The sequence below is a fragment of the Rhamphochromis longiceps genome, linkage group LG6, assembly GCF_057381845.1.
Source record: "Rhamphochromis longiceps isolate RC_006_pf linkage group LG6, R_longiceps_female_GT1.1, whole genome shotgun sequence".
In the NCBI taxonomy this organism is placed as follows: Eukaryota; Metazoa; Chordata; class Actinopteri; order Cichliformes; family Cichlidae; genus Rhamphochromis; species Rhamphochromis longiceps.
The window spans coordinates 17,622,422-17,648,553 of record NC_140562.1 but is presented as its reverse complement, the minus strand read 5'-3'; the positions used below and the strand labels follow the sequence as shown (position 1 = coordinate 17,648,553).

The window sequence follows — 26,132 nt, the reverse complement described above, 5'->3', positions numbered from 1 at the left end:
CAGGGAAAAAAAGTTGGGCGGATGTTGGCACAATGTATGTTTTTCTAACACATCTTTATAATTTAATGGTTTTGTCCCTGTATTCAAACTGCAAGAGCAAATAGCAAGTCCAATCCTGTTTCATGGTTTTGAGCCACTTTTAGGCATAGAGGATCGCTGATACATAAGCTTAAAAATAGACATATTTAACATATTTAATCTTTTATTTGTTTTAAAACTATTAAAATACAGTTACGTGAAAAAGAAAGTAAACCCTCTTTTTACTTGTAATGTTTTATGTATCAGGACAAAATAAAAAGGACATCTGGTCATTACCAAGTTTGAAAATTACTTAAATACTGAGATGAATAACAGCACATGTCATGTTCCACCGTATCACTATTCATTTAACAAAAATGAATCTAAAGTGTAGAAGCGGTGTGTACACAGAGTAGCTCAGTAGCTTGTAGAACTACCTTTAGATGTAAGAACTTAAAGTAATCAATTTATCAGTCTCTCACGTCATTGTGGAAGACTTTTGACCCACTCTTCTTTACAGCGTTGCTTCAGTTCATTGAGGTTTGCAGGCATTCATTAATGCACAGCTCTCTCGAGGTCCCACTACAGCATTTCAATCAGGTTGAGGTCTGGACTGGACCATTGCAAAAACCTTGATACTTTTTCAGCTATTCTGTTGTAGATTAGCTTTCAGACAAATGGCCGTACATTTGACTCCAGAATACTTTGGTATACAGAAAAGTTGATTCAGTGACTCACCTCTACCACTGTGCTTGACTCTGTGCTTGCTGCTATGCTGTATTTGTTGCATTATGGCCAAACATCTCCATTTTTTTTTATCTGTCTAAAAGACATTGTTCCAAAAGTCTTGTGGTTTGTTCAGATAAATCATTGCAAATTTAAGCTCTGCTGCCATGTTCTTTTTAAAGACAAGAGGCTTTCTCCTGGCAAACCTTCCAAACAAACCATACTTTTTTTTTTTCGTACTGTCATGAATTCAATCAAGTTTAACATGTTGACTGAAGTTCTCCTGGGAAGACCATGGCAGCTGTCTTGTATGTTGTTAACAGTCTTTTTCATTCTAGGAGGGTTTGAATACTCGCTGAATACTTTTATAAAGGTGTTCACAGTCACTGATGATCAGCTAATCAAGAGTGTTTCATTAGCAGCCTCTGCCTGCTTCTTACTTTCTCTAATCCTTAAGATCTAAGAAGGTGCTATTTTTAAGTCCTGCTGAGGCTCATTCTGGGTAAAATCTCATTTTTCTCAGCTATGAAATGTGTCCTTGTTGTGGTGTCACAACTGTGAATGAATGCCATACCTTTATTTACACTTGAGCCCATGTCTGGTATTCCGGAGGTCAGTGTGGGTCAGCTGCTAACCTACTGCCACCATCACTAAAATGTCTGTTTTCCGCCTCTCAAAGTCCTGTGATGAATGTATGTGAGGTTATATTTTACAACCCAAACTGTCAAATGGCAAATGATCAGTGACTTGTACCAGCATACTAATTAGTTTGTGTACTGGAGAACTGTAGGAAGCAACTTAACATCCTATAATTATGTAATTTTATCAAAATATTGAATTCAATTAAACATATATGCATTCGGAAACACTTTACATATTTAAAAAAGTGCTCACAATAAAAAGCTAAGGAACAAAAAAGTTCTTCATTGAGATGTTTTTATCAAGCAACAGGCGGCTACCTAGAGTCAGGTTGGGGCACAGTACTGAAGAGCGAGCTAAATGTGCTAAGATTTTTAAAAAGCACGGTCACGGGAAATTAAAATGAACTTTGTGAAGTGCAGAGAGAAAGTGCTGAAGATTTAAAACATCATTGCATAAAAGATGCTGAACAAAGAAGGCTATCACTCATTTCTGCAACACTATGCCCTGTGGTCACCACTTGTTTGGAGGCGATTTCTTTCTACAATAGCACAATGACAATTTAAAGGCCTCGATTTCAGAAAAAGCTGCAATACAGTATTATTCTTATGCAAGGTGCTTTAGGAAGCTAGACCCAAAAAAGTCAGCTGCTGATGTATTTCTTATTTGACTCAAACTGTGAAGGACAAAATAATAAGCATTATTATTTCCACTATTTAAAATTACCTCATTCCTTTCTTTTGTCGTTGTAACCGATTTGACAAGTAAATGGTGGCTTTTGATAAGATAAGATAAGAAAAAAATTATTTTGCACTCAAGTTTTGTGAGTAAAAAAGTGAAGTTTTGAGGGGGTTTAACTTTTGTGGAATGAGTGATTTGGAGAGTGGCAGGACTTTATGATGCTTTCCACCATATGGATGGAAATTCTGTACATGTAATTTAGAAAGCACTTTAGTGACTGCAGTTCTGTCACCGCAAAGTTGTAAATATTCCATCAGAGCCCTTCACGGTGTGAGTCTTCCAGTTTCAGTATGAGTCAGCGGTCAAAGAGAGAGACCCTACAGATAGACCTGCTCTCCGTGCTGATCCAGAAATATATATTTTGTGTGCTTTTGGTTGTAAAAAATAAACATTTTGTTGTTATTACTGTTATTATTTCTTACCCAGCATGTGAGTAGTACTAATTACATGACTCTATACTAGTCCTCAGTAGAGCAGTAGTTAAACATTTTGACATTTCACTCATTTGTGAGGTTGCGTCAGGAAGGCCATACATCTGGCATAAGAATCTGACAAATATAGCATGTGTTGCTACCTGCTGTGGTTGATGCCTTATGAATAAAGAAACAGCTGAAAGCAACTTTTTTTAAATTTAGATTATTTAATCTGTAAAGGAATAACAACGACTATGGTAGTAATTCCTTTTCTTTCTTTTTTTGCTATTTCAAGGTACTGCTCCTAATCAACAGCTTCAACCTCAAGCTTTTAGACTCTGAACCTTTGAACAGAGCTTATGGTTAGCTGAACTCAGCTAACACCTGTTGCTGGGTGATACTCTACAGACATAAGAGTAGGATACACATACACACTAATTTGACATTGTGATAAAAACAGATGTATTTCCATAAATGGTGGAGTTATTGCTGTCTTTAATCACCCTACAACGACTGGTCAAATCACACAAATACAAATGAATATTCTTACCCTCCACGTATTTGCCCATTTCTCTGTGCAATGCATGCATCTGTAATATGGATTTGGTTATGCCAAAGCCTGGTATTTGTGTCCCAGCTGCTGCACTGAAACCCCATACTGAGTCAATTAGACCTGTACAATAGGAACATCAATTACGCCAAGCAGGCACGATCTATATAACTCAAGGGGCTCTAACGAGATTAATTCCTCTTGGATGGGATGAATACCTTCCCAAATGTTTGTGTAGAAAAAGAGTAATTCAAGTTGACACGCTCATTAGTGCATTTCAAGACAATGTTCAGAGCCGTACAGTTGATTCTCAGTTTGGTGCCTCTGAATATAAGTAAAGGTTATCAGTCAAGGCTTTGTAGTGGACTAAGCATATTTTGTAGTTTCACAGTTAACACCAAGTAAAACCATCTCGGTAAAAATGAGTAAAGAATTTTGACTCCAGCTTGCAAAATTATTCATTATCATTATTATTAATAATAACTTTATTTGTATAGTACTTTTTAAATCCTGTGGTTACAAAGTGCATCACAAAAAAAAAAGCAAAAAAAAAAAGCCACACATTAAATACAGACACATGCAGTCCAGCACAACTTACACACATTAGATACAGATTATGGTCAAAATTAACAGGAGAAAGATCAAAGAAACACTAAACTATAAAAATGAGTTTTCTGCAGTCATTAAATAAAAACATACAGATTGAGCTGATCTGATAGGCTGAGGAAGTTTGAAAGTTTAAGTGCTCCAACCTCAAAAGCGTTGTTGCCTTTGGTTTTAAAAAATGAGAGTGGAACAGTTAGGAGCCCCTAATCAGAAGATCAGATTGCTGTTATAAGGTCACAGTAGCTCTGCTATAAAGGCAGGAGCGTGTGTGTGTGTGTGTGTGTGTGTGTGTGTGTGTGTGTGCGTGCGTGCGTGCGTGCGTGCGTGCGTGCGTGCGTGCGTGCGTGCGTGCGTGACATGGACTACTTTTTTCCTCAACTCAACACACAGTTGGTGTATCAGTGAGCATTGACTATAGCTGGATATGTGGGGGAGACTTACACCACGGAGCCACTGTTCATTATAATGAAAAACATGTCACCTGGTGCAGCGCTGTGCCTCATTCATGTGTTTCCTGTTTCAGACTGACAGTAATGGATGTCAGTGACACAGTGAAGGAAACTTGATTTGCCTTTGGCTGCAAATTTCATTCTTGGATCAATTTGTTTTTGTTTATGGCTTTTTAATGAGATTTGTTGACAATCAAAAATATATAAATGATTAGCAGACCTGTCCTTTCATTTACTGAAAGCTAATGTATGAAGCTGTATGAGCCTGTCTGCGTGGAAATGGTAAAACAAAACATACCAAATGAAAAACAGCAGGCCTGCGTTTGCATCATAGTTTGCTGATGCTCCTCACACTAAGACAAGTCTTATAAACAGTCAATAAATTGATGTCTCGAAACATTTGCCCCTAGGGTCCAACTTTGTTTTGAGCTTTGCCCCAGTCTGTGATCATATCTGTCAGTAGTTTGAGTCTTTATGAAAGAAAAAGAATGAAAGAAATGAGAGGAGCATTGTTAAGTAAAAACAGTCAAAGCATGGGGGCGAGGTTACTGAGCTAAAGATGGGATGACGAGCTGCTTCTCGATTTTACACAGAGTTGTAATGAGAACCTGCTGGGGTAACGCTCAGCTCACGTCTCCGCTGAGCCCCCAAACTTAAATGTCTGTGAAAGTGCATTTGTAATAGAGGCTTTGTGTTTGGAGAGATAAACCCTTAAACACTGTTAGACTTGATCCAGGCCATCCCCCACCCTTTGGATCTGGTTAATCTTTGATTTAAGACTTTGGTTCTTGTAATTTCCAAAGCTGAGATGAAGCCCTGACGATGCACTCCTCTGTCTGTTCGCCCACATATTTTACATATGCGATTCTGCAGCATATCTCCCATAACGGTTTGCATATGAGGCCTGCTTAAATCTGATCTTGTTTAGTGGCCCTGGGGGTAGATTTAGTAACGCGTTGCGCCATCGCAAACTGCACTTTGGTGAAAAAAAAGTACTGTCAATACTTACAAAGAGAGCGCAGTGACAAGAGTGTGTATAAGAGCTGGGAACTACAACTGACCCTGATGCATATGTGTTTCTGGGAGTTCCTTTCCCAAGGTGCAAAAAAAGGGAGGAGAAATTTTAAATCAAGTGCACAAACTGATTTACTAACGTCTGCAACTGAAATTTACTATCAGCACAGGGCAAACCCATACTTATCACACTTGGGCTTTAAGTTAATGTGTTTCCATAGGTCACTTCCTGTTAAAAGGGAGTTTTTCCTTCCCACTTTTGCAAAGTGCTTGCTGAAGGGGGTGTCTGTGCATGGCGGGGCTGTATTATTACTGCATTATTGTAGTCTTTACCTTACAATATAAAGCGCCTTGAGGTGACTCTTGTTGCGATTTGATATATACATAAACTGGAATTGAATTGAATTTGCTGGTGATAAGAGAAAATTAAAAATAGAAGAATCTGAAACAGGTTACGAAACAAGTCTCTGGAATTTATGCTAATAATCGTGTTCAATTTCAAAGTCAAAAGTCTCCCTGCTTTGTTAGTTCAACCAAATTACAAAAATGACATAGCATTTAGGTCACTTACTCTAAGTGGGATATTGTCTATGAAGAATAGGTGAATTGCATGAGAACAAACAGGCACTGGATGAATGTTAAATGTATCCATCATAGTGCTATTAAACTGGTGAAAGTGTAATCCTCAACCCCCACAGCACTGCGCAGCTGCAGCTGTCATTGGGCCACGGAGGCAATATGTAACATGTGCCACTGCAAAGGTTTTGTTTCATTGTTTTAAAAAAAGAGTGTTGAAATTGCAGAAATTGTTTGACTTACTTTTAATCAAAAGCATAAATCAAGATGTAAAAAAAGAAATTAACCAGCATAGTGAAACAGCTGTTTCCTAAGAAGCAAATGACATGATGCTGAAAATTCAAATGGATAATGAAAAGTTCATCACCCCAGAGGAACTATCATGCTGATGCTTCTCTCCACTTTTGAATGAATGCTTCAGTTATCTGCTGGACGCATCGCAAAGTTTTTTCTTAGTTCTGGACAACAGTGGACGTCTATGGCACTTTGTGACATAAGCTACTAAGCAACACTTACTAGTGGAGGAATTTCAGTGTGGCTTGGGAGGAGATTTATTCCAAATAAGAAAAACATAAATCCTTAGATTTCACCTTTAATTTTGAGGGCATGCAACATTGCAACCCTGTTCTATTTTTTTCTATAATTATTATAAAGAAAATTATTTTATTTCAAATACAGGAAATACACCATTGGGACATGAATTCGCTACCACTGCTGCTGTCCTCTAACGATTCTTGGAAATAACTGCAGCTGTATCTGCAGGAGGTAAACGGTTTAACACTTCATGTAAGTGTGCAAAACTGTTCTTAAGATACTCTTTAGATGTGCCAGGTTCACCAAATCATTTATATATTCTGTCTTGTTTTCTTATGGAAAGAAAAACAGCAAAGCGAGCCCTTTCAAAACTGGCACACGTGGACCCATAAACTTTAATGACATGTTTAATTCAGAGCAAATAAACTACAACTGTTTTCAGTTCAAATACCTTTTTGACTATTACTTAGAACAAGTGACTCATAACCTTTTGGAATGATCGAAGGAATATAAAGGAGCACTGACAACACAGGAATCAGTGTGTGGCACTTAATTAATGCTCCTCAGGTCTTCGCCACTGGAAACAAAAGCCACGTTGCTGCAGGGCTCTCAGGCAGCAGGCATCTCACAACAGATATCTGGATTTGGGTAAGTAAAAGCCAAAAGCATGTGCATATCTCCACGGGGGAGTAGCCTAAGGAGGAAAATATGTTTCTGTGATTTTGCTGAACTGATCCAAAGGCCAAAGTCCTAATTCATTTCAGCTCCATTCAAGTGAATGTGAAGAGGAAGTTCAAGCCTGAGAATAACCACGCTGCTCTCTGCAGACGTGACTGTAGCTCATGGGGGTCTGCGAGTGGACATGAGCCAGAGCTGCAGTGCCGGAGGAGGCAGATTTGGTTTCACCCCTGGGTGTGCTTTGTGCAGGTCTGCTTCTCACACCAGGGCAAACAATATTTCACCATGTGGTATGGAACCTGCAGACCTGCCCGGAGAATTTCACCACTCCTAATGATGGAAAATTAACGCTCCAGTGAACTGAGCTAAATGCCCCTACTGACATTTCTAAACTATTTGCAAAAAAAAGAAAAAGAAAAGAAAACGGGGGATCACTCAGGATGAATGTCTGTTGATTTGGGCGTAATGAGGGGAACCTGTCAGACGCATTTGTTTTAATTTCCACGGAGAGCCAGAGATTAACTCGGGGGAGGGAAGCTGTCAAGAAAGCGACTGGTGATAAAATACTACGAGCCATAATTAGAAATCAAAAATGCCTCTACGCCCCAAAGGAGTAAGAATTTCGCGGGGAGGGGGGGGGGGGGGATCTTTGACCGAGAAGACAAATTTGTCCACATGGTTCACCTGATAGGAGGAAAACCAAATGTGCTGAATGAAGAGGTCTTTGCGCATATTATACAGACTCCTCCCAGACATGCCGGGAAGAAAACCTCCTGTCACAGTAGAAGCCTGCCACTGACAGAAGCTCCGTCCAAAGCCTGAAACTTTCACATACACCAGACAGCATGAGAGCTTTGACTCCGACCGTGGCGGTGCTGTGGGTGATAACAATACCCTGCCTGCAAGCAATCCACGGACTGTATAACTTCGGCCAGCATGAACTATTCTACAAGAAGAACAACTGCAAGGCAATCCCTGCAAATCTCCTGCTTTGCCACGATATAGAGTACACGGAGATGCGCCTCCCGAACCTGCTCGGACACGAAACCATGAACGAAGTACTGCAGCAAGCGTCGTCTTGGATCCCGCTGGTCCAGAAACAGTGTCACCCGGACACGAGAAAGTTCCTCTGCTCTCTTTTCGCTCCGGTCTGTCTGGACGATTTGGACGAGCCCATACAGCCGTGCAGGTCTCTCTGTGAAAACGTCAAGCGCGGCTGCGCGCCCGTGATGTCCGCCTTTGGCTTTCCGTGGCCAAAGATGCTGGACTGCGAGCGCTTCCCACTCGACAATGACCTGTGCATACCGCCTGCAAGCATCGACAGCTTTGCGCCAGCCACCAAAGAGGGTAACCAGGCGCAAACATTCTGCATGAATCCCAAATTCACTTTGAGGCACACTGGCTCAAAATTCACACATATTTGCAGCTTCATAAAAAAAAAAAAAGTTAAACAAAAAAATTAAAATCGACGCATGTGTTCTAGTCATGTATATTTAGTAAATGCACAAATCATTTTTTAATATTTGCCTCATTTGATTCCCGTTTCAGCGCCCAGGGTGTGCGATGCTTGCAAGGAAACTGATGAAAATGACAACGAAATTGTTGAGAACCTCTGCAAAAATGACTTTGGTAAGTCTCCCCAACCCATGCATCAGAGCATTAGTACATCAAGGTCAGCATAGCTTAGGGGCCCCTGAGAGCTCGCCGAGTTGTCTCAGGGCAGCATGAAGAGGAGAATCAGTTAGGCCTCCACCCCTGCATGGATTTCCCACGTCTTTCATAAGTGAGCATTTCCTTCATCTCTCGCTCTCTTTCTTCGTTCTGCATGCACTAAAGCTCTGAAAATCAAAGTGAAGGAGATCGCCTACATCAACGGCGACACCAAAATAGTGCCGGACACGAAGAGCAAGGCAATCTACATGGTGAACGGCGTGACGGAGCGAGACCTCAGGAAGACGGCGCTGTGGCTGAAGGACGGGCTGCAGTGTATCTGCGAGGAGATGGACGACATCAACGCCGCATACCTCGTCATGGGCCAGAAGATGGATGGCCATCTGGTCATCACCTCTCTGAAGCGCTGGCAGAAGGGACAGCGCGAGTTTAAAAGGATTTCACGCAGCGTCCGCAAGTTACAGTGCTAGGGAAGAGGGGGGAGGAAGAGGTGGGGTGGGTACCTGCATGTTAAGGTTGAAGGTCAAGTTTTGTTGAAGGAGTCCTTCTTTTGTGGTCGCAGTTCTGGTTTTTCTGCTCTAGAGCGCAGCAAAGACGTTTGCCTGGCCCCAGAGGACGCACAGCTTACTGTTTCTCTCATTGGTTTATCATTGAATACAGATAATGTTTAAAAAGAAGAAGAAGAAGTTGAAATGGGGTATAAAGTATAGATAAACACGCTTGAATAAACCAAAAATCTTTTATTTGACTCTAAAACTATAACTGTGGTTTTTATTGTGAAAATCAGACTTCCAGACAGACTTCCATTCAGTTTGTACGCACCGGTAACATTGGTGCCCCCTAGCTGCCAATTTCAAACTGTGCGTCCCTCCCCAGCGAATGGTCTTTGCTGCGGCCCCATCAGTTACAGTTAATTGCACTCAGCTGCTGTCCAAGGTCCAGAGCAATCACAACTTACACGGAGAGAGTGAAAACTAGCAAAGCTTTGAGTCCAGGATTTGAAAATGACTGACTCTACTTATCACTGGCAGATGTGTCATCCTGGTAAAGCTCACAGAGTGAGCTCGTCAGACTTTTAGGGCGTTTTTCTCATCTTTTCCAGGAGGTCAAATCAGGTGTTAAATCTTTTAACATTATTGTTTTTTTTAGCCGTCATTTCTATAAAAGCCCCATTTAAAATCAACAACAACACGCAGACCTGGACAGCTTTGAGATCAGCAGCAACAGATCTGGTGATGTACTGCTTGGATTAAGTTAACAATGTATTCTCATCTTATAGAAAGTCACTTCTGCCTCAGATGCTAACGCGGATTCATTTTACACAGTGCCCAGCGATTAAAGCTGTGATCCAGGGGTGCCTAGCGCGAAGCATACAGCAAATATTTGTAGTTTTGTATTCCTACCATTTCCTCAAATGAGAGATAGCTGGCTATATTCTCTTCCCGTTCAGTATTTTAATAATTCTTGGTAAACGTTTTGTACTTGAGCAACTGCATAATTTTCTACCACCATATGATAAAAATATTTTTTTACTCCTAGACACTCATGTGTCATGTAAACATTCAACTTTGCATCTTCATTCTGAGTGACGCAAACTGCTTCTTGGTATTGATGATTGGACGGTTTTGATGAGCAGGTAGTTTGGTAAATGCAAGTAACTGTGTGTCTGTGTGTGTGTGCTTGAAACATAAGTCATTTTGGATGTATTACAGTGTAAATATCAAATACTGTCATTTATTCTTGTGTAAAGTTTGCAGCAATTAAAAGATACAAAGTTAATATTTGAAATGAGCCGGTCCATTGCTGTGCACAGGAGAGAGGTCGTTTTCCTACTTTAAAATAATCTTGATCCCACAGCTATAGGATAGAGAAACATACTGATTTAACACTGCCATCTAGCGGAATTCACTGTTAAAAATCTGATCATAGATCACTGGATATGCACTCACCGGCCACTTTGTTAGGTACACCTGTTCAGATTCTCCTCTATGCAAACATCTCATCAGCCAATCACGTGGCAGCACGTTAGTGTATTTAGGCACATAGGCATGGTCAAGATGACCTGGTGAAGTTCAAACCGAGCATCAGAATGAGGAAGAAAGGTGATTTAAGCGTGTTTGAACATGGCATTTGTGAATATTTCAGAAGCTGCTGATCTGCTGGGGTTTTCCAAAACAGCCATCACTGGGTTTTACAGAGAATGGTCCAAAAAAGAGAAAATATCCAGCAAAAATAATAGCAACTTGTTAGAACCAAAGTACACAGAAGAACATCTCTGAATGCACAACATATCAAATGTACACCTGTGGTGGGCTGCATCAGCAGAAGTGGGAACCACTTCTGTCAACTAAAAACAGGAAACTGAGACTACAATTTGACCAGGCTCACCAAAACTGGCAACAGAAGACTGGAAAAAGGTCGCCTGGTATGATGAGTTTTAATTTCCTTTGCAACATTCGGCTGATAGGATCCAGATTTAGCATAAACATAATGAAAGCATGAAAACAATGGTTGAGGCTGCTGCTTGTGTAGTGGTGGTGTGCATTTTCTTGGCACACTTTGGGCCACAGCCTACTTAAGTATCTTTTGATGGCTGCTCCCAGCAGAATAACTATGCCACATACCATGTCATGTTCTCACACTGTACACTGTACTCAAATGGTCTCCACGGTCACCGGATCATAGTCTCAGTGTGCAGCCGACAAATCTGCAGCAATGCTATCACGTCAATATGGGCTGATATCTCTAAGGAATGTTTCCAGCACCTTGTTGAATCCGCGTCATGAAGAATTAAAGCATTTCTGGGGGCAAAAAGGGGTCCAACCAGATACTAGCAAGCTGTACCTAATACAGTGACCAGCAAGTGTAACGATGCCAGTTTGTATTTTAACATTTAAATATTTAAAAAGTTAACAGTTATAAGATCCATAAAATTAATTGTCTTATTGTAAGATTTGCTTCTGAACACATTGAGGTTTATTCAACACCTTTAGTAATTTTTTTAAATCACTTGAAGCTCCAATCAATCGGTGTTTAAAAGGCAGATAAAGAACAACTGACACTAGTAAATGTTCATTATTTTTGATTTTCTCTTTCATCTTTGATCACTCAATCTAAAGGCTTCTTACATTCATGATGAAAAGATTAATATTTTCACTTGAGGAGCTATTTTCTCTTATGTCCCGGCTCATAAATTAAAGAAAGAGAAAGGACAAACACCCTCTAGATCAGGGGTGGGCAGTTCATCTAATATTGAGCAGAACTAAGTTCACCTTATCGTCCCCAGTTCTCACGTGGCCACTTGGGAAACCTAATTCCCCACTCCTGACCAGCAGTGTGGTCTAGCCCTTGATGTCAGAGATCTAAAAGAGAAAAAGGGAAGGGGAAACTGGAAAATAAGTGTTCTTTCCAAATTTTTCCAATCACCAAATGAAGCAACAGGTGACCTAACAAATTCCTGAGCCGACACAGGAAAAGCCCCAGCACATGATACCTTACCAAAGGTCTATACTGAACACAGAAAATAATAACCCAAGACCCATGAAAAGGTCGACATAAAAGCCACAAACCAAGTTACTACCACACATCAAACAAACATAGCAACATGTAACAGTAGGCAAAAGGAATCTGTTGCCACCACAACGCAAACTGTCACATAAAGCGTGGTCCTAAACCACAAAAGGGTTCTCAAAGTAAAGTAAACACACAAATGTCCAAGTACAAATGGAGACCCACACCCACACACATGATCACAAATAGCGTGGTCGATACCACAGAAAGTTATTTCATTCGCCTAGTGAGCAGCAGCCACAAGTGACCTACCAAAAGTGGGCTAACGCTAAAGGTCACAACAGAAAAAGACTCACTTCATCTTTAAATAGCAACCGATAAATGTTAAAGCACACTCTTGGAAGTTCATCGAATGCTGTAACAAAAATAAAATATACGGTACTATATAATTTTATTATGATGGTGGATTATGGTAGTCCACAGCAAATACACAGCTTTCCTGCACTGAGCAGAAGACCATCAGTGGCCATATAAGACCAACAAAACCTGAAGACCTCTGTTTTAGGTTATCAGGCAACAGCCAACCATCATATTCAATGACGAAAACCGACTTTTTAATGATTTCGTTGAACTTTTCTTTTTTCAAGATGGAAGGATTGTACAGCGTGCATCTTTAATGGACGCTGTACAATGGACGCTGGCTGTAGCTCAGGTGGCAGAGCAGGTCAGCCACTAATCAGAAGGTCGGTGGTTCGATCCCAGGCTGCCTCCTGGCTGCATGCCAAATATCCTTGGGCAAGATACTAACCCCGTGTTTGCCTACTGGTGGTGGTCAGAGGGCCCGGTGGCGCCAGTGTCTGGCAGCCTCGCCTCTGTCAGTGCGCCCCAGGGCAGCTGTGGCTACAAGGTAGCTTGCCATTACCTGTGTGTGTAAAGCGCTTTGGGGTCCTTAGGGACTAGTAAAGCGCTATACAAATGCAGGCCATTTACCATTTAAAGAACTGGGTGCACAAGTTTGAATTGATTTTGATTTTCTTTAATCAACAAAATAAACACAGGCAAAATATTATACATGGACTCACTTAAATCTTTTAATAACTGGTGCTGAAGATTCCACAGTGTTTTTACCTTGACTAGGCCAAGGCCTATTAACTTCTCATTAGTGATCATACATGATTAATAACCGCTGACAGTTTCTTTTTACCAGCATAGAGCATAGAAAGGATTTATTTGTTGGCACTAATTGGATTGACCAATACTCAGAAAAATGGGAAAGTCCAAGAAACTCAATGAAAATCTAAGAAGTGAGAATACAAGTTTGGAAGGTCTCTTGGGGCCATTTCTACCCAACTGCAAATTCCAAGAGCACCAGTTCAAACAGTTGTACACAAGTACAAATTATTTTTATGTGTCACCACTTTGCCAAGGTCTGGAAGAAGAGCATCACTCTTAGATGAAAGGAAATTGGTTGAGATATTCAAGAACGACCCAGGAACCACCAAGCCTGCCATGAACTGGAAACACTATTGGAATACCAGCATTTACAGAGTTTTACATCATCATGGACTGAGAGGGTGCCAACCAAGGAAGAAGCCCCTGCTCCAAAATCAGAACCTTCAAGTTCAAGTGCAATTTGCAGCTGCCCACTTGGACGAGCCAAATACTTTGTGGAGAAAGGTTTTATGGCCAGATGAGACAAAGATTGAGCTATTTAGGCACACTGATAAGAGGAGGTTTGGAGGAGTAAAGGTGAGGCTTTCAAATCTAAGAATACTGTACCAACTGTCAAGTATGGTGGGGTAGCATCATGCTCTGTGGCTGTTTTGCTGCCAGTGGTACTGGTACATTGCACAAAGTGGATGGAATAATGAAAGAGGAGGACTATCTCCAAATCTACACCTTTCCCTCAAATCAAGAGCTAGATGGTTGAAACTTAGACAATTGGATCCAAGTTTGGGACTACGGTCCCAAACACACATCAAAAATGGATTTTGAATGGATAAAGCAGGATTCTGCCAAGAAGAGCAGTCAAATATCCAGCCAGAATTATGCCAGAAAGTTGTTGATGGCTGCCCAAAGCACCGAGGTGTAACTTACTAAGGGACATTTAAATTTGCGTATATGAAGTATTTGAGCCTATATGTCTAATTGTTAATCTGTGTGGATTACAGAAAATCCTAAATAAATTCAAACGTATACTTTCAATTTGTGTTTTTTGCGTCATTGAAATGTATGCTGTACAATCATTCCACCCTGGAAAAGAAAAGTTGAGAGAAATTGCCACAATATTCATGCCGACAATGAATCTTTGTCAGTGCTGCACCCGGCTTGAGGAAGCTTTAAGCACTAACCTTGGAAAGAGGCACCAGACCACAGATATATTTAACTACTGATCTTTAAAGTGTTATCGTGTAAGTGTTATGGGGGCATAACGCTTACATGATTATTATAACTGTTGGTGCTTCATTTTCCATGGACTTACTGTTTCGGCATTGCAACAAGTACTTAACAAAGCCTCTTTTCATAGCGGAAACTCTGAAGTTTATATATTTCCATTCTACAAGTTACTGTACTACTTAACATGAATGGTGTTTAAGGTGTTTTGCCACCTGTTCACAAGGTGTCAACCGATGACTCTTTCAGGAAGTCCCAGACATTTTACTGTCACATGAGTTCTGAGACTTGCCAATCACATGAATGAAGGTGTGAATCATCAATAAGAAGGGGTGGTGTTGCTAGGATGAGACTGTAAAAGAAGGCCATAGAGAACTGAAGTGATTCAGGTCAGCATTAGGTTTTTTTATAGACAGAATCTTTTGTGGAATCAGTTAGTTTCCACCCTGACACTTCTTCCCACCTTCCTACAATTTTTTACACACTTTACACCTCAATTCTTGCTGTTGTAACAAGCGTCACATGACTGCCATGTGACATTAAAAGACATTAAGCTTCACACCTCTCATGTCTCTTGGTGTGATTGACCCAGAAATACCTGGGACTCCCCACTGGCCAATACAACTGATGAACACTCTTGGTCTTTAACTCGGTACTCCTACTGTCTAGACAGTAGTTTCATTTTGACCCGATAATGCTTAGTACACTCTTCTTGTAGTCCAGCGATGAACCTAAATGGAGCACATGTAGTAAGTGTGACCTATATATGCTAGTTACTGTGCATTTTGTTTAAAGTGTCTGAGAAAAAGGTTACACACGTAAACTTGGAACCGTTTCAGCTAAACGATTACACACACTGTACTCTATTGGGTGTATTTATTTATTTATTACCTCCACATAAATATCTAGGTTCTTGGGACCCGTATTAAGACTATACATCCAAAGCACACATTCATTGCTAAAAGCACATCAGTCCATGATTCAACAGTATGTGTTACATCTGTATTTTATACAAAATTGCATAAAAATAAAGCCAGCTACAAACTGCAACAACAAGTATAATGAATTAATTTGGAATCAGTGGTGTTCTTTGTCATCCATGTGTAATTACGTTTTTGTAGTGAACCCTTTTTTAGGTAGCACTTAAAAAAGAGAAAATGCATAAGAAAAGTAAAGATCACGATCCGTTTATTCATGAGTATTCCCAGTTTGCAGTACCAAGAGGTCACCATGAACTGGAGCTGCTTCCAGTACAGCTTGGGTAAATTCTTGATTTGCTACCGTAAGAGACATTGTGTCACTTCCCAAAATTTCAGAACAAAAACCAAACAAACACACACAAAAACGGGATGACAATGTTCAGTCATAGACCGCTGCATCCTAAAATCAGCCATTAATACGGCACCGGTGTGGTCCTTAATGCGTAATTCTTTGAATGACAATGCATTGCGGTGCATTTAAAGCTGTGGGAAAAATTAAAGCCTGACAAAAATGAGTGGCGCGCATGGGGAATTTGTTATGACACTACGAGTAAATGCCCTAATGTGACTTTTAGGGGACTGAATGTGTAAAAACCCGGTAAACTACCGCTGGGAAATTAGCGTTTTTCATTTAGTATAATCTGATATTCCTTTCAATATTATAGTTTATACTTTCTGTAGAAACCAACAGCAAGCAGCATTTGGGTTGTATAAAATAAAGTTGACTAAAGTGCAAGCCATTCCCTTTTCTCCCTTTTAAGCCAAAGCTATGCATCCTTATAATAATGGTGGCACTAATAAAACACCGGTAAACATTTTTTTTTTTTACATAACTTAATTTTTGTTCGCTCTAACTAGGAGTAGTAGATTTTCCGACGTAATTGAAAGCAGCAATCGTCTCTCTTTTTTTCAGCCTTTAAGAGACCTAGCTTAAACTTTTAGCTACATTTAAAATATATGTTTCTTTGTTTACCAAGTTGTGCCAAGACGCTATAAAATGTTTTTTTTTTCTACCTGTGGATATCTACAGTGAACCTTTTTGAACACAAGCATGGCTCCTTTTTGACGAAGCTCAAAAAACTCCGCGGGGAAGTTCCCTAGGAAATCCCCGGTTCGGGGGATATTATTCTCTGATGAGCCAAATTTGAGACAATTGACGACGTTGGTCTTTTTCTAAAGACACGGGGCTCGAGGCAGAGGCGTCAAATGCTGGATTTTTAAGAGACTGGTGCGTCTGTCAAAGTCTACAAAACCCGCAATGGATAACGTCAGTATAAACACCACGGATAACGACATGCTCAGAGACAAAATGCGGAGTTACAGCGTGCTTAATACTCTGTATCATGAGACGCGGCAGGAAATAGACCTTCTGAACAGACAGATCTCTGTAAAGGACGGTGTTATTGCAGATTTAAAAGCCAGGCTGGGGAGACACGAGAGGCTCTACATGACGGTGGGAGATAAGGAGTCTGTGCTCATCAGTCCGTCCAACTCTTTGGTGGAGAGTTTACTCAATGAAATATGCAAACTAAAACAGAAGAAGAACGAAGGGGACTTGAAGGCAGCCCGACAAGCTGAGGTAAAAGCATGCTGATGATTGTACACAGTCGATGTTTCTCCCTACAGCTCTAATCAGTGATTTATAACCATATATAGATTTTTTTTATATATCAGTTTGTTACCCTGAACTGTAAGCTGCTGTCTACTGTGACGCGTTCATTTTACAGTCTCTACTGCAGAAGTGTTCAGGGAACAAAACATAGAGCATATCTGACATATCAGTTGCAAGCTGTTGTTGCCACGCCATGAATCTGTCATCATTGTTCCTCAGGAGATCCAGAGGCTGAACACTCAGCTCAGGGAGAAAGAGCTGGAGCTGGAGACCATCAGATGTCAGCCGGACCACGAGAAGGACCGGGAGATCCAAAGGCTACGGGTAGCCTTGCAGGAGAGGGAGCAGGCTGAGGCCACCAGAAGTGTCCTCTGTACCTCCCTGGCCGAGGAGGCCGACCAGCTACGCAGGCAGCTCGGTGCAACTGTTAAGGTGTGCCAGGAGCTGATGGCGAGACTGGAGAAAGACAAAAGGGGAGGAGGAGAAGTGGAAGATGTGGCCCTTACGCAAAAGAATGCAGAGGTGTGTAAATGCTTTTAGAAGTCACCAGTTGCTTTTGTAATTTCTTTTTTAAATAGCTTTATAATACAGCTGTTTGTTTTCAACTTTTCAGGGTCCTGTTGTAACCTCTGTTTTCTAATCTTTTACAGGTGCCAGAGTCCTCTGAGATGGGTAGTGTTAATGCCCAAATCCGTCAGCTTCAGGAGGAGAATCAACAGCTAAAGCAGCGTGTGGCATATGTGAGTCTCATTAGTGTTGTCTGAAATCAGTCAGGAAAAAAAAATAGACATGTGATCTGATTATGTCCTTAAGGAAACACATTTCAATTACTTTTGCACACAATATTAACACTCCAGTGGTGGAATATAAAACATGGTGCATGATCGAAGGTGTGACGTTTTGTTTTTTTCAATTTCCTTTTAGGTACAAAGCCTGAATACTCAGTGGCAGAAGTATGACTCCAGCAGGGAGGACTATATAAGAGGTTTATGTCAGAGGCTGAAGGACGGCACCGGGCAGGGCTTGATGCCTGCGATGGGCTCCACCAACACTGGATTGCTTCATCAGGAGATTTCCAGGCTCAACGGCTTACTGGAGGAGAAAATGAGGGAGTGTGCACGGCTTGCTAGAGAAATGGATGACATCAGAAGACAAGACAAGGAGCAAATTCAGACACTTGAGCAACAGGTTGGTGCGATTTCATGCCTGGTGATTGGCTGAGTTCTGTTAAGCGTGGTTATAGTGTCAAATAACTAAATATGAAACTAAATGTGAAAGAGAATTTTTTTTTTTTTTACTTTTTTTTTGCTTCCTAAGGTTCTTATCTACACTGATGACTTTAAGTCAGAGCGTGCGGACAGGGAGCGAGCGCAGGGCCAGATTGATGCCCTGAAGGAGCAGGTTTCTCAGCTAAAACAGCAGCTGCACAAACAGGTGAGACAACAGCCCTGCACTTAGGTGCATGAGTGCCTCGACAGAAGCACGGACTTCCTTTTACTTGTTACCACCGTCCAGTACGTGTAGCTTGTGCTGACAGTGTACGTGCCTCCCTGTCTTCAGCAGGGAGCTAGCAGAGAGAGCAGAGACGTGGTTCCCTTGTGTCACGTGCACATAGGACACAGGATCTCCTCAAAGCGAAGTAAAGACACGTCAGAGCCTCTGTTGAGGACCACTGCTGAGAGGCGGCAGCAGCACCAGCAGCACCAGCAACCTGCAGCTGCGGCGGCAACCCCAAACTCTGCCTGGAATGAACACCCAGGCATGTCAGAGTTGCAGTGCCCGCAGTGCCTCGCCACGTTCAGTGACACAAAAGCTGCAGAGTACCTGAACCACTGCTTAGAGTGTGCCCGAGTGTAAATGGAAGAACACTGATTTGGAAATAACAGTCATTTCTTACTGACAGTAACTGAACACTGAAGACCAGCACTACACTGCAGAAAATACCCCGAGTGGAGATTCCAATTCTGAGAAGCTTGACTACAAATCAAACAACTGACTTACCTTTTTTCTTTTTTTTGTACATAAAGAAACAAATCTGTACAATTGGCGCATATATATATATATATATATATATATATATATATATATATATATATATATATATATATATTAGTTTTTATCCGATGTCAGGTTCTAAGAGTACTCCTGTGGCATTGCGGGAGATTATTGTGGTGGGGAAGAGGATTACTGATGCAATATACATGGAATATAATATACCTCAGTGTCAAATTACAAACCTGTTGCACTTTTTTGACATTTAGTTTAAAACTTAATCGTGGAGTCGTACGATGAAAGAGAGTCACGATGCATAAGCTTCTTATTTTGCATCTAGATGAGAATGTGGTGCTATTGAACTTGACATGTTTCTATTTTGTAAAGTATATATTAATAACAGATTTACAACTATGTAACTATTCATATTTATTCTTATTGTTTAAATGGCAAATCATTTTATTGCAATATTTGGTTGCCTTCCCCCACCCCACCAAAGCCATTAAATATATATATTTTTGGTAAAAGTTTGGGATAAAAAAACAACAAAAAAAAAACGTGGTTGAACCAGAAACAGATGTTGGAGATCAAATTTTGATCAACTTGTGTAAAGATTGCATCTCAACTGGCAGTATGCTTATTTGTGGAGATGTTGTTTCTGTGGCGGCAGTACCTTATTTTTGTAATAAAAGACAGTTTACCCACACACGTTATCTTATGGTGATTTATAGATGGGGTGGTATTTTTAATTCTCGAGATAGACAGCACCCAAGATCCTAGCCGCTTAACCACGAAAATTCTGGCACTTCTTAATCTGTGTGCATGTCATTTTAGCATGTCACGTGTGTTTTTTATGTGTGTGTGCGTGTGTGTGTGCCTGGTGGAAAACCCCTTCCCAGTGTTGCCTGAATGGGCACGCTGTACTGTGACAGCCAGATTCCCAGCTGTTATGTAGCTGAAGCAAACACTACAGGGGTACTGAGAGCAGCGAGCAGATACAAGGGCTCAAGTTACATCCAAACCAAATGCCTGCATATCAGTCAGTGTCTGAAAGATCGTGCATTCAGTCACGGTGAAGTATCAGTTTGACACACACGCACCAACTGTGCTGTTTGGTGAATCACTTGTCATGGGTTTGGTGAAGTAAGTGCAGGAAGCTGGACATCCCCTGTTTTTAAAAAGGAAGTGAACAGACGCAGTCAAACAGCTGCGGTACTTTTGTGTGAGCGAAAACGTACCTACCTTTGCTGCAGTGTGTTTTTTTTTTTTTGTGTTTTTTTTTCTTTGTTCAGGCCATGGGCACATTTTAGGACTGGATTAGAGCCTTTGAAAGAAAACATGTTTTTCTAAGGTCTTTTAACGTAAACTTTCAACAACGAAGCAACTTCTTTCTCAATTCGGTACTCTCAGGCGGGGTTTGCCCTTTTTTTTAGCTTCTTTAGCAAGCTAGTTTTGTGCAACTTTCAACTACTGTTTCTCACTCGCAATAACTAGACATTTTTAAGATAGTAAAAGTCCCATAGTCTTACCTCAGACATTTGTCAGTGATTTTTCTAACACCATAACTTATTTACTCATTTATGTTGTGCTTTTCATCCACTGTTAACTGGTTTTATCTTTATTGCTTTTAAGGCCATTCTCCCTTTAAGCTAATCTCCTTCTAATTGGCTGTCCCTGACAAACGAAAAGGTCAACTAAATCTGTGTCCACTTGGGATGATCATATTAAGACATTAGGATGTCATATTGCCAGCCAAGAGTAGAAGAAACTGTAGCGAATTGAGTATTTAGAGCAGTCTAAAGCCTGAGCTTTAGCTCATTGGAATTACTTTGAAACTCTGGCCACATTTAACCCATTGGGGTGTACATCATTATTGGTCATAACCTTAATTCTCCCCTAACCTTCGATTCTCGAGGAGGCAAAAAAATGTCTGTCAGTTAGGATGATTATTTTCTCTGCTACACGATGGCCAAGGGTCTGGGAAACAGGTTAATAAAAGCAAAAAGTTGATATTTTAATTTCCTAATGCTAGAGTTGCCTCATCCATCGAGTGTTCAGTTGACAGAAGAGGAGGGTAAGGGTTAGAATCGGGGTCAGGGTTGGAGTAGTCATTGATCACTTGGACTTAAGAGGGTTAGTATGACCACTTGACCTTTCCTTGTCCACCACTGTAACAAAGACAGAGGAAAAGCACAATATTTCCTGTATACCAATAAAATTACAATCAATTCAGTTGAACTTTTTTTTTATGTCAATACATTTTTGCTTCTGTTTTTTTTTTTTTTTTTTATTCTTGCATTTCAAGAGATATTGATATGGTCATATTCACTGTCAGTACAGTGAATATGACACAAACGTATGTATGACCTAATAATCCAAGACTTAATTTGTAGGGAGTTTATGGGTCATTTGTGATCATTAGACAGAACCAGGCTAGGCTTGGTTTCAGTCTTCGCATTGAAGTTTGTGGCAGACATTCTAGCAACAATAGAAATAAGGTTATTGTGGTTACGGAAAACGCTTTAAGTAAAAAGCAGTGAAACTGACTACTACTGTAAACAAATTAACGCTTCAAAGCGGGTACAGCACCCAAGTCCCCAAGGTTTTGAAAAGCTACCAGACAGCATCACATGTTTCCTTACTCATCAGCTAACTGGGGGAGATACTGGTGACTGTATCAGTTTCCAACACATTTACACACATTTTCATTTACATAACACACTATCTTGACTCCAGTTTAGAAGCCCACGGAATAACTGGTTCCAATTTTGGCTTTGAAGGGTAACTTTAGCATCTCGCCTATAAGGCAACCACAGGAAGACTGGTAGAAATACACACAGGACAAAAAAAGACCACGAGCTGCCATCTGGGGATTCTCCCCCGCCACCAAACACCTACACATTTTCAACAGGGTCTATAAGTGACTGAATTATCACACGCCGAGGCTCTACACACCAATCTGAGAGTGGAAAAAAATAAGTCACACGTCCCCACCTGAATGTCTGGGAACTTTTTCTAAGAAATAAAGAATAAAAAAGAAAGGTTACAGTGGTAGACCAGTTCCTGTTGGAAACAGGTTTCAAAGCATAAGGATGTAATGACTGACGTAGCTTTCACAGCTACTTGAACAGAGAGGGAGAACTTCACCCTGACTTCAGTCTGACACTTATCCAAGCAAATACAGAATAGATGTTTACAACCTTTAATCTTCTGTGTATCCTAAAAGAATGGGAATTTCCCGCCATCGCGAGGGAATTCCCGAAAAGCACATACGTTTAGTTGAAATGGAACACAGTAGACTTGGGAAAATCATTTTAATTTAACATTTATAGGCTTAGATCACTGGTATTAGCACCTACTTCTTCTTCTTTTTTAGGATCCCTGGTGAGGAAGTCCAAGGTTTCAGCCATCAAAAGCGACACTGTGGCAGACTGTGAAGGCAGTAAGGAAGAGGGGATTCCCTCCTTAGAAATGTATGTGATCCCAAAGTGCTCCAGGCACTTAACAATGAAAAGCCCAGCTTTCTGATTACAAGCTTTGAGGCGGATCTGATGCCTTTAATAAGCCACTGACGCTCACCCCTGTCATTGTCAGACTGATCTGCGTACACAGTTTTGTTTACCTTTATTCATCAAGTCAGCTTCAACAACAAAAGTCTATTTTTTTGTAAGAGACATCATAAAGCAAGTAAGTAATTTTTACCTGCATGTGGGATTTTTTTAAATTTTTCTATTAATTGCATAAACATGTTGACGAAAGCGGCCTTTATCTCTGCATTTATCAAAACACACACTGCACCATTTTCTCATAATATTTAGATCACGGCCTACATTTGCACCTCGTATTTTTCTAGGTGTTTTTGCCCTCTGTACATTTGCGTACTTTTGCACAGCATTTACATAATGTGGTAGATCCGATCTTACATCACCGGTGACTGAGAGCAAGGCCACGCTATAAACAGCCAGACAGTCATTCATAACTGAAATATTTTTGAGTCATATCTGCTGGTGCTCACTAACCAGTCTTTTTTGCTTATGTATGAAGTGCATCTACCCCGCTGCTCTCATTCACAACGGCTCGTACTGAAATTCCTTTGTTTTAAGAAGCAGTCGCTCATGGGAAAGTTGAGAGGAAGAAGTCATGGTGATGACCACAAATGCACCTCACTTCCTCTTCCACATTATCCATTTGGTCCTAAATATAACCTCTGAATGTACTGTACGACCAGCGTTTACCATCACTGCTTGAAAATCCATCCCAGTTTACTTTATGGGAATAAACAAATGTTACTGAAACTCATGGTCAGTTCCTGAAATCCACTGAGGCCATTTGAAAGAAGTAAAGGCTTAGTTACGGTTAATGTCCAAGTTGGTTCTTTTACAAAAATTTGTCTTTTTCATAAAACAAACAAACAACCCAAATACATGTGCTTGTCCTGTCAGTCGTGTTCACTGAAAACTATGTATTAACTCATCTATTTCTAGAGAAGCCACAGCATGACCTCATTTCATGCTCCCTTCACCCGGAGGGAATGCACTTGATTTCGTAATTGCCTCAAATCAGCTCTACAATGAGCACATACGAAATTAAGTTACATGTAAATGTCCAAAGTAGCCCGGTGGCAGCTGTCTTTTTGTTTAATGTACCTCATAACTGAAACTAAACCTTGGGATCAACTTGACTCAGTTACAAAGCCCTGCTAGACTGACTATGACTGCAAGTTTGTGGATTTCCCAAAAGGAACTCATTTATGAGGGTGTGACTCACCCTGCAACTTTGAACATAGCCACAGACGGGCAGAAGGGCAACAACGGGTAAAATTCCTGGATTAGCAGAAGTACAACTGATTCGCAAATTCCGGATTTGGAAATGATCATCTTGAGATTTCTAATTTACATTAGCTGTAAGAAATTTTCAGAAATGTCCCTAATTGTTGAGTGTGCTTATTAGAAAAAAAGGAGTATCTGTTTTCATTGGTGTCAAATATAAAGCTACAGTTAGTCTTTTTTAAAACAAATTTAAATAACAGTAATAAATAATGGATTAATTTGTGGACTTTTCTTTCTAATGTCTAGTAAATTAAAGCCCTTCTCATAGCTGAAGGATAATTATAATGATAACTCATGCAGTTAGTATGGTAGCTAAATTGCTAATGCAACTCCACCTACCTGGTGACAAAAGTCCTCTTGTTAGCAAGCTGGTTTTCAAAGTTTGTGTGGCATGCCCCAACTTCAGAAGCCAAAAAAGGTCTGTGCCCACAGTTTTTATCTTTAATGTTTATTGTTAAATAAAAGTATAAGGGCCATGTGGAATTTTAGCTACCTAATGGTGTAGCATAGCCAAAGTCCTATTTATTCTTTCTCTCTCTCTATATATATATATATGTATATATATACATATATATATACACACACACACACACACACACACACACACACACACACACACATACATACATACATATATATATATATATACACGTCACACAGATTTTGTGCTAGCACAAAATGAGCTTAGTAAAATAAATAAATAAAACCCGAGTTGAAAAATTAAGCTAATCCAAAAAGTGCTAAAACCTATAGTTTCTCGAATGGCCATTTGAGGTTTGCTCCAATAAAAGAGTCGTTATGTAAAATCAGAAGCACAGCCTGGTACAAAAACTGTTTGGGGCTATTTTTTGGTGCTTGAAAAGAGTTAGACTTGAGGAAAAGATGCTTAAGACTACCTTGACTGAGATGACCGAGAAGCTACAGAGATTGTTTTGTGCTTCCGGGCTGATGTTTAGGCTGCTTAAATCATATTAAACAGAACTTCAAAGTTATAAGTCACTTAAGGATACAGGTGCTTTTAAGTAAAAGGTGTATCTTCTTGGTTTGCTTATTTGTAACAGTAGACATTATAAGGGGGTGGTTTGTGTAATGTTTTTGCTATCTGAGTTTGATTTTATGTCTGTCAGCCAAAATTTGCAGCCACGGTCCATTGTGTTTTCACCTTGAGCAGGGAAGCCCAAAATAGTGTTAACTGATTACCCGTATAGACCAAATGTGATCACAGTTGTGTTAAAGTTATTCTACAGATGTGTTTGAATATTTGTGAGAATGGTTAGAGTTACAGTCATGGTAGAAGTAAACCACGCTCTCTTTAAATTCTAATGTTTTATGTGTCAGGAAATAATCTAGTTCATAGCAGATAAATACAGCCTGAGATGAACACATATTACACTGTGCAAGCCAAAATGCAGAAGTAGCATGTAAAAACTAAGTGCTGCTAACATAAGAATTAAGAGAATAAGTAGCAGCCAGGCATTGTTCATTAAATGCAATGATTAACTGAGCAAATGTGAGCACCTGTAGAAGGACAAGTTTTGACATTTTTGCTGATTTAAGACATTCAGGTCTGCGTGAACACAAGCAAATATCTTAAAGAAGCAGCTGTTGCTGCTTATTGATCTGGTGAGTCCAAGTCCATCATTCTAGAGTATAAGTATAAAATCATACAAGACAGTTTTGAGTATTCCCAGGAGTGGATAGTGAAGCAATTCACCCCAAGTTCAAAGAAACTGCAATAAATCCAGGAGCTACATCTCCTAACAGACCTCAGCTAACGTGCTAAGTGGTAATGTTCACGACAGCATAAAAATTAGAATAAAAAATGTGGCTTGGTCAAATGGAGGTGTTTGGCACGGTTGTAGAGGGATGGTGAGTCAGGCTCTAGGCATTGTAAGGATGAATGAACTGGAGTAACATTGTAAAGAAGAGAATGTCCAAAACTGTTCCACAATGAGTCTGTCGCGGTCCATACGACAAACTTGAACGAGAGACTGACAACATTCAGGCACCAGGATGGTTCCACATCTACTGAGTCATGAGGTGTACTTAGGTTTTTCCACACACTGCTTCTGCATTTTAGCTCAAATATAGTTAAAACAGTGACGCTGTGTAACATGTTCATCGAAGATTGTATTTATGTAATTTTAAGATCCACTATGAATCTGTTTTATTTATTATTATTTTTAAACATAAAAGCTTA

The 26,132-nt window shown here is 40.3% G+C and overlaps 2 protein-coding genes across 3 annotated transcripts; both read left to right on the top strand.

The window, feature by feature from the left end:
* The first annotated feature begins 7,700 nt into the window (after positions 1-7,700).
* On the top strand, positions 7,701-10,387 carry sfrp2 (secreted frizzled-related protein 2). Its single transcript, XM_085409506.1, has 3 exons — positions 7,701-8,291; positions 8,493-8,573; positions 8,781-10,387. The coding sequence occupies exons 1-3, from the start codon at positions 7,790-7,792 to the stop codon at positions 9,083-9,085; spliced, it is 888 nt and encodes a 295-aa protein (XP_085265632.1). The 5' UTR covers positions 7,701-7,789; the 3' UTR covers positions 9,086-10,387.
* A 6,013-nt stretch (positions 10,388-16,400) lies between these two features.
* tnip2 (TNFAIP3 interacting protein 2) lies at positions 16,401-19,802 on the top strand. 2 transcript variants are annotated; one of them, XM_085409505.1, is made up of 6 exons: positions 16,401-17,078; positions 17,331-17,633; positions 17,762-17,851; positions 18,036-18,299; positions 18,429-18,545; positions 18,675-19,802. In XM_085409505.1, the coding sequence occupies exons 1-6, from the start codon at positions 16,758-16,760 to the stop codon at positions 18,966-18,968; spliced, it is 1,389 nt and encodes a 462-aa protein (XP_085265631.1). In that variant the 5' UTR covers positions 16,401-16,757; the 3' UTR covers positions 18,969-19,802. The 2 variants fall into 2 exon arrangements, with proteins under 2 accessions (XP_085265631.1, XP_085265630.1); XM_085409504.1 differs by having other exon boundaries at positions 18,672-19,802.
* The last annotated feature ends 6,330 nt before the right edge of the window (positions 19,803-26,132 follow it).

What these genes read in the sequence shown, in the direction of transcription:
- sfrp2 (XM_085409506.1), top strand. Translation starts at nt 7,790, where the DNA reads ATGAGAGCTTTGACTCCGACCGTGGCGGTGCTGTGGGTGATAACAATA. An exon ending in TGCGCCAGCCACCAAAGAGG is followed by an intron (nt 8,292 to 8,492) that starts GTAACCAGGCGC and finishes TTCCCGTTTCAG; the next exon opens with CGCCCAGGGTGTGCGATGCT. An exon ending in CCTCTGCAAAAATGACTTTG is followed by an intron (nt 8,574 to 8,780) that starts GTAAGTCTCCCC and finishes CATGCACTAAAG; the next exon opens with CTCTGAAAATCAAAGTGAAG.
- tnip2 (XM_085409504.1), top strand. Translation starts at nt 16,758, where the DNA reads ATGGATAACGTCAGTATAAACACCACGGATAACGACATGCTCAGAGAC. An exon ending in TTACGCAAAAGAATGCAGAG is followed by an intron (nt 17,634 to 17,761) that starts GTGTGTAAATGC and finishes AATCTTTTACAG; the next exon opens with GTGCCAGAGTCCTCTGAGAT. An exon ending in TAAAGCAGCGTGTGGCATAT is followed by an intron (nt 17,852 to 18,035) that starts GTGAGTCTCATT and finishes ATTTCCTTTTAG; the next exon opens with GTACAAAGCCTGAATACTCA.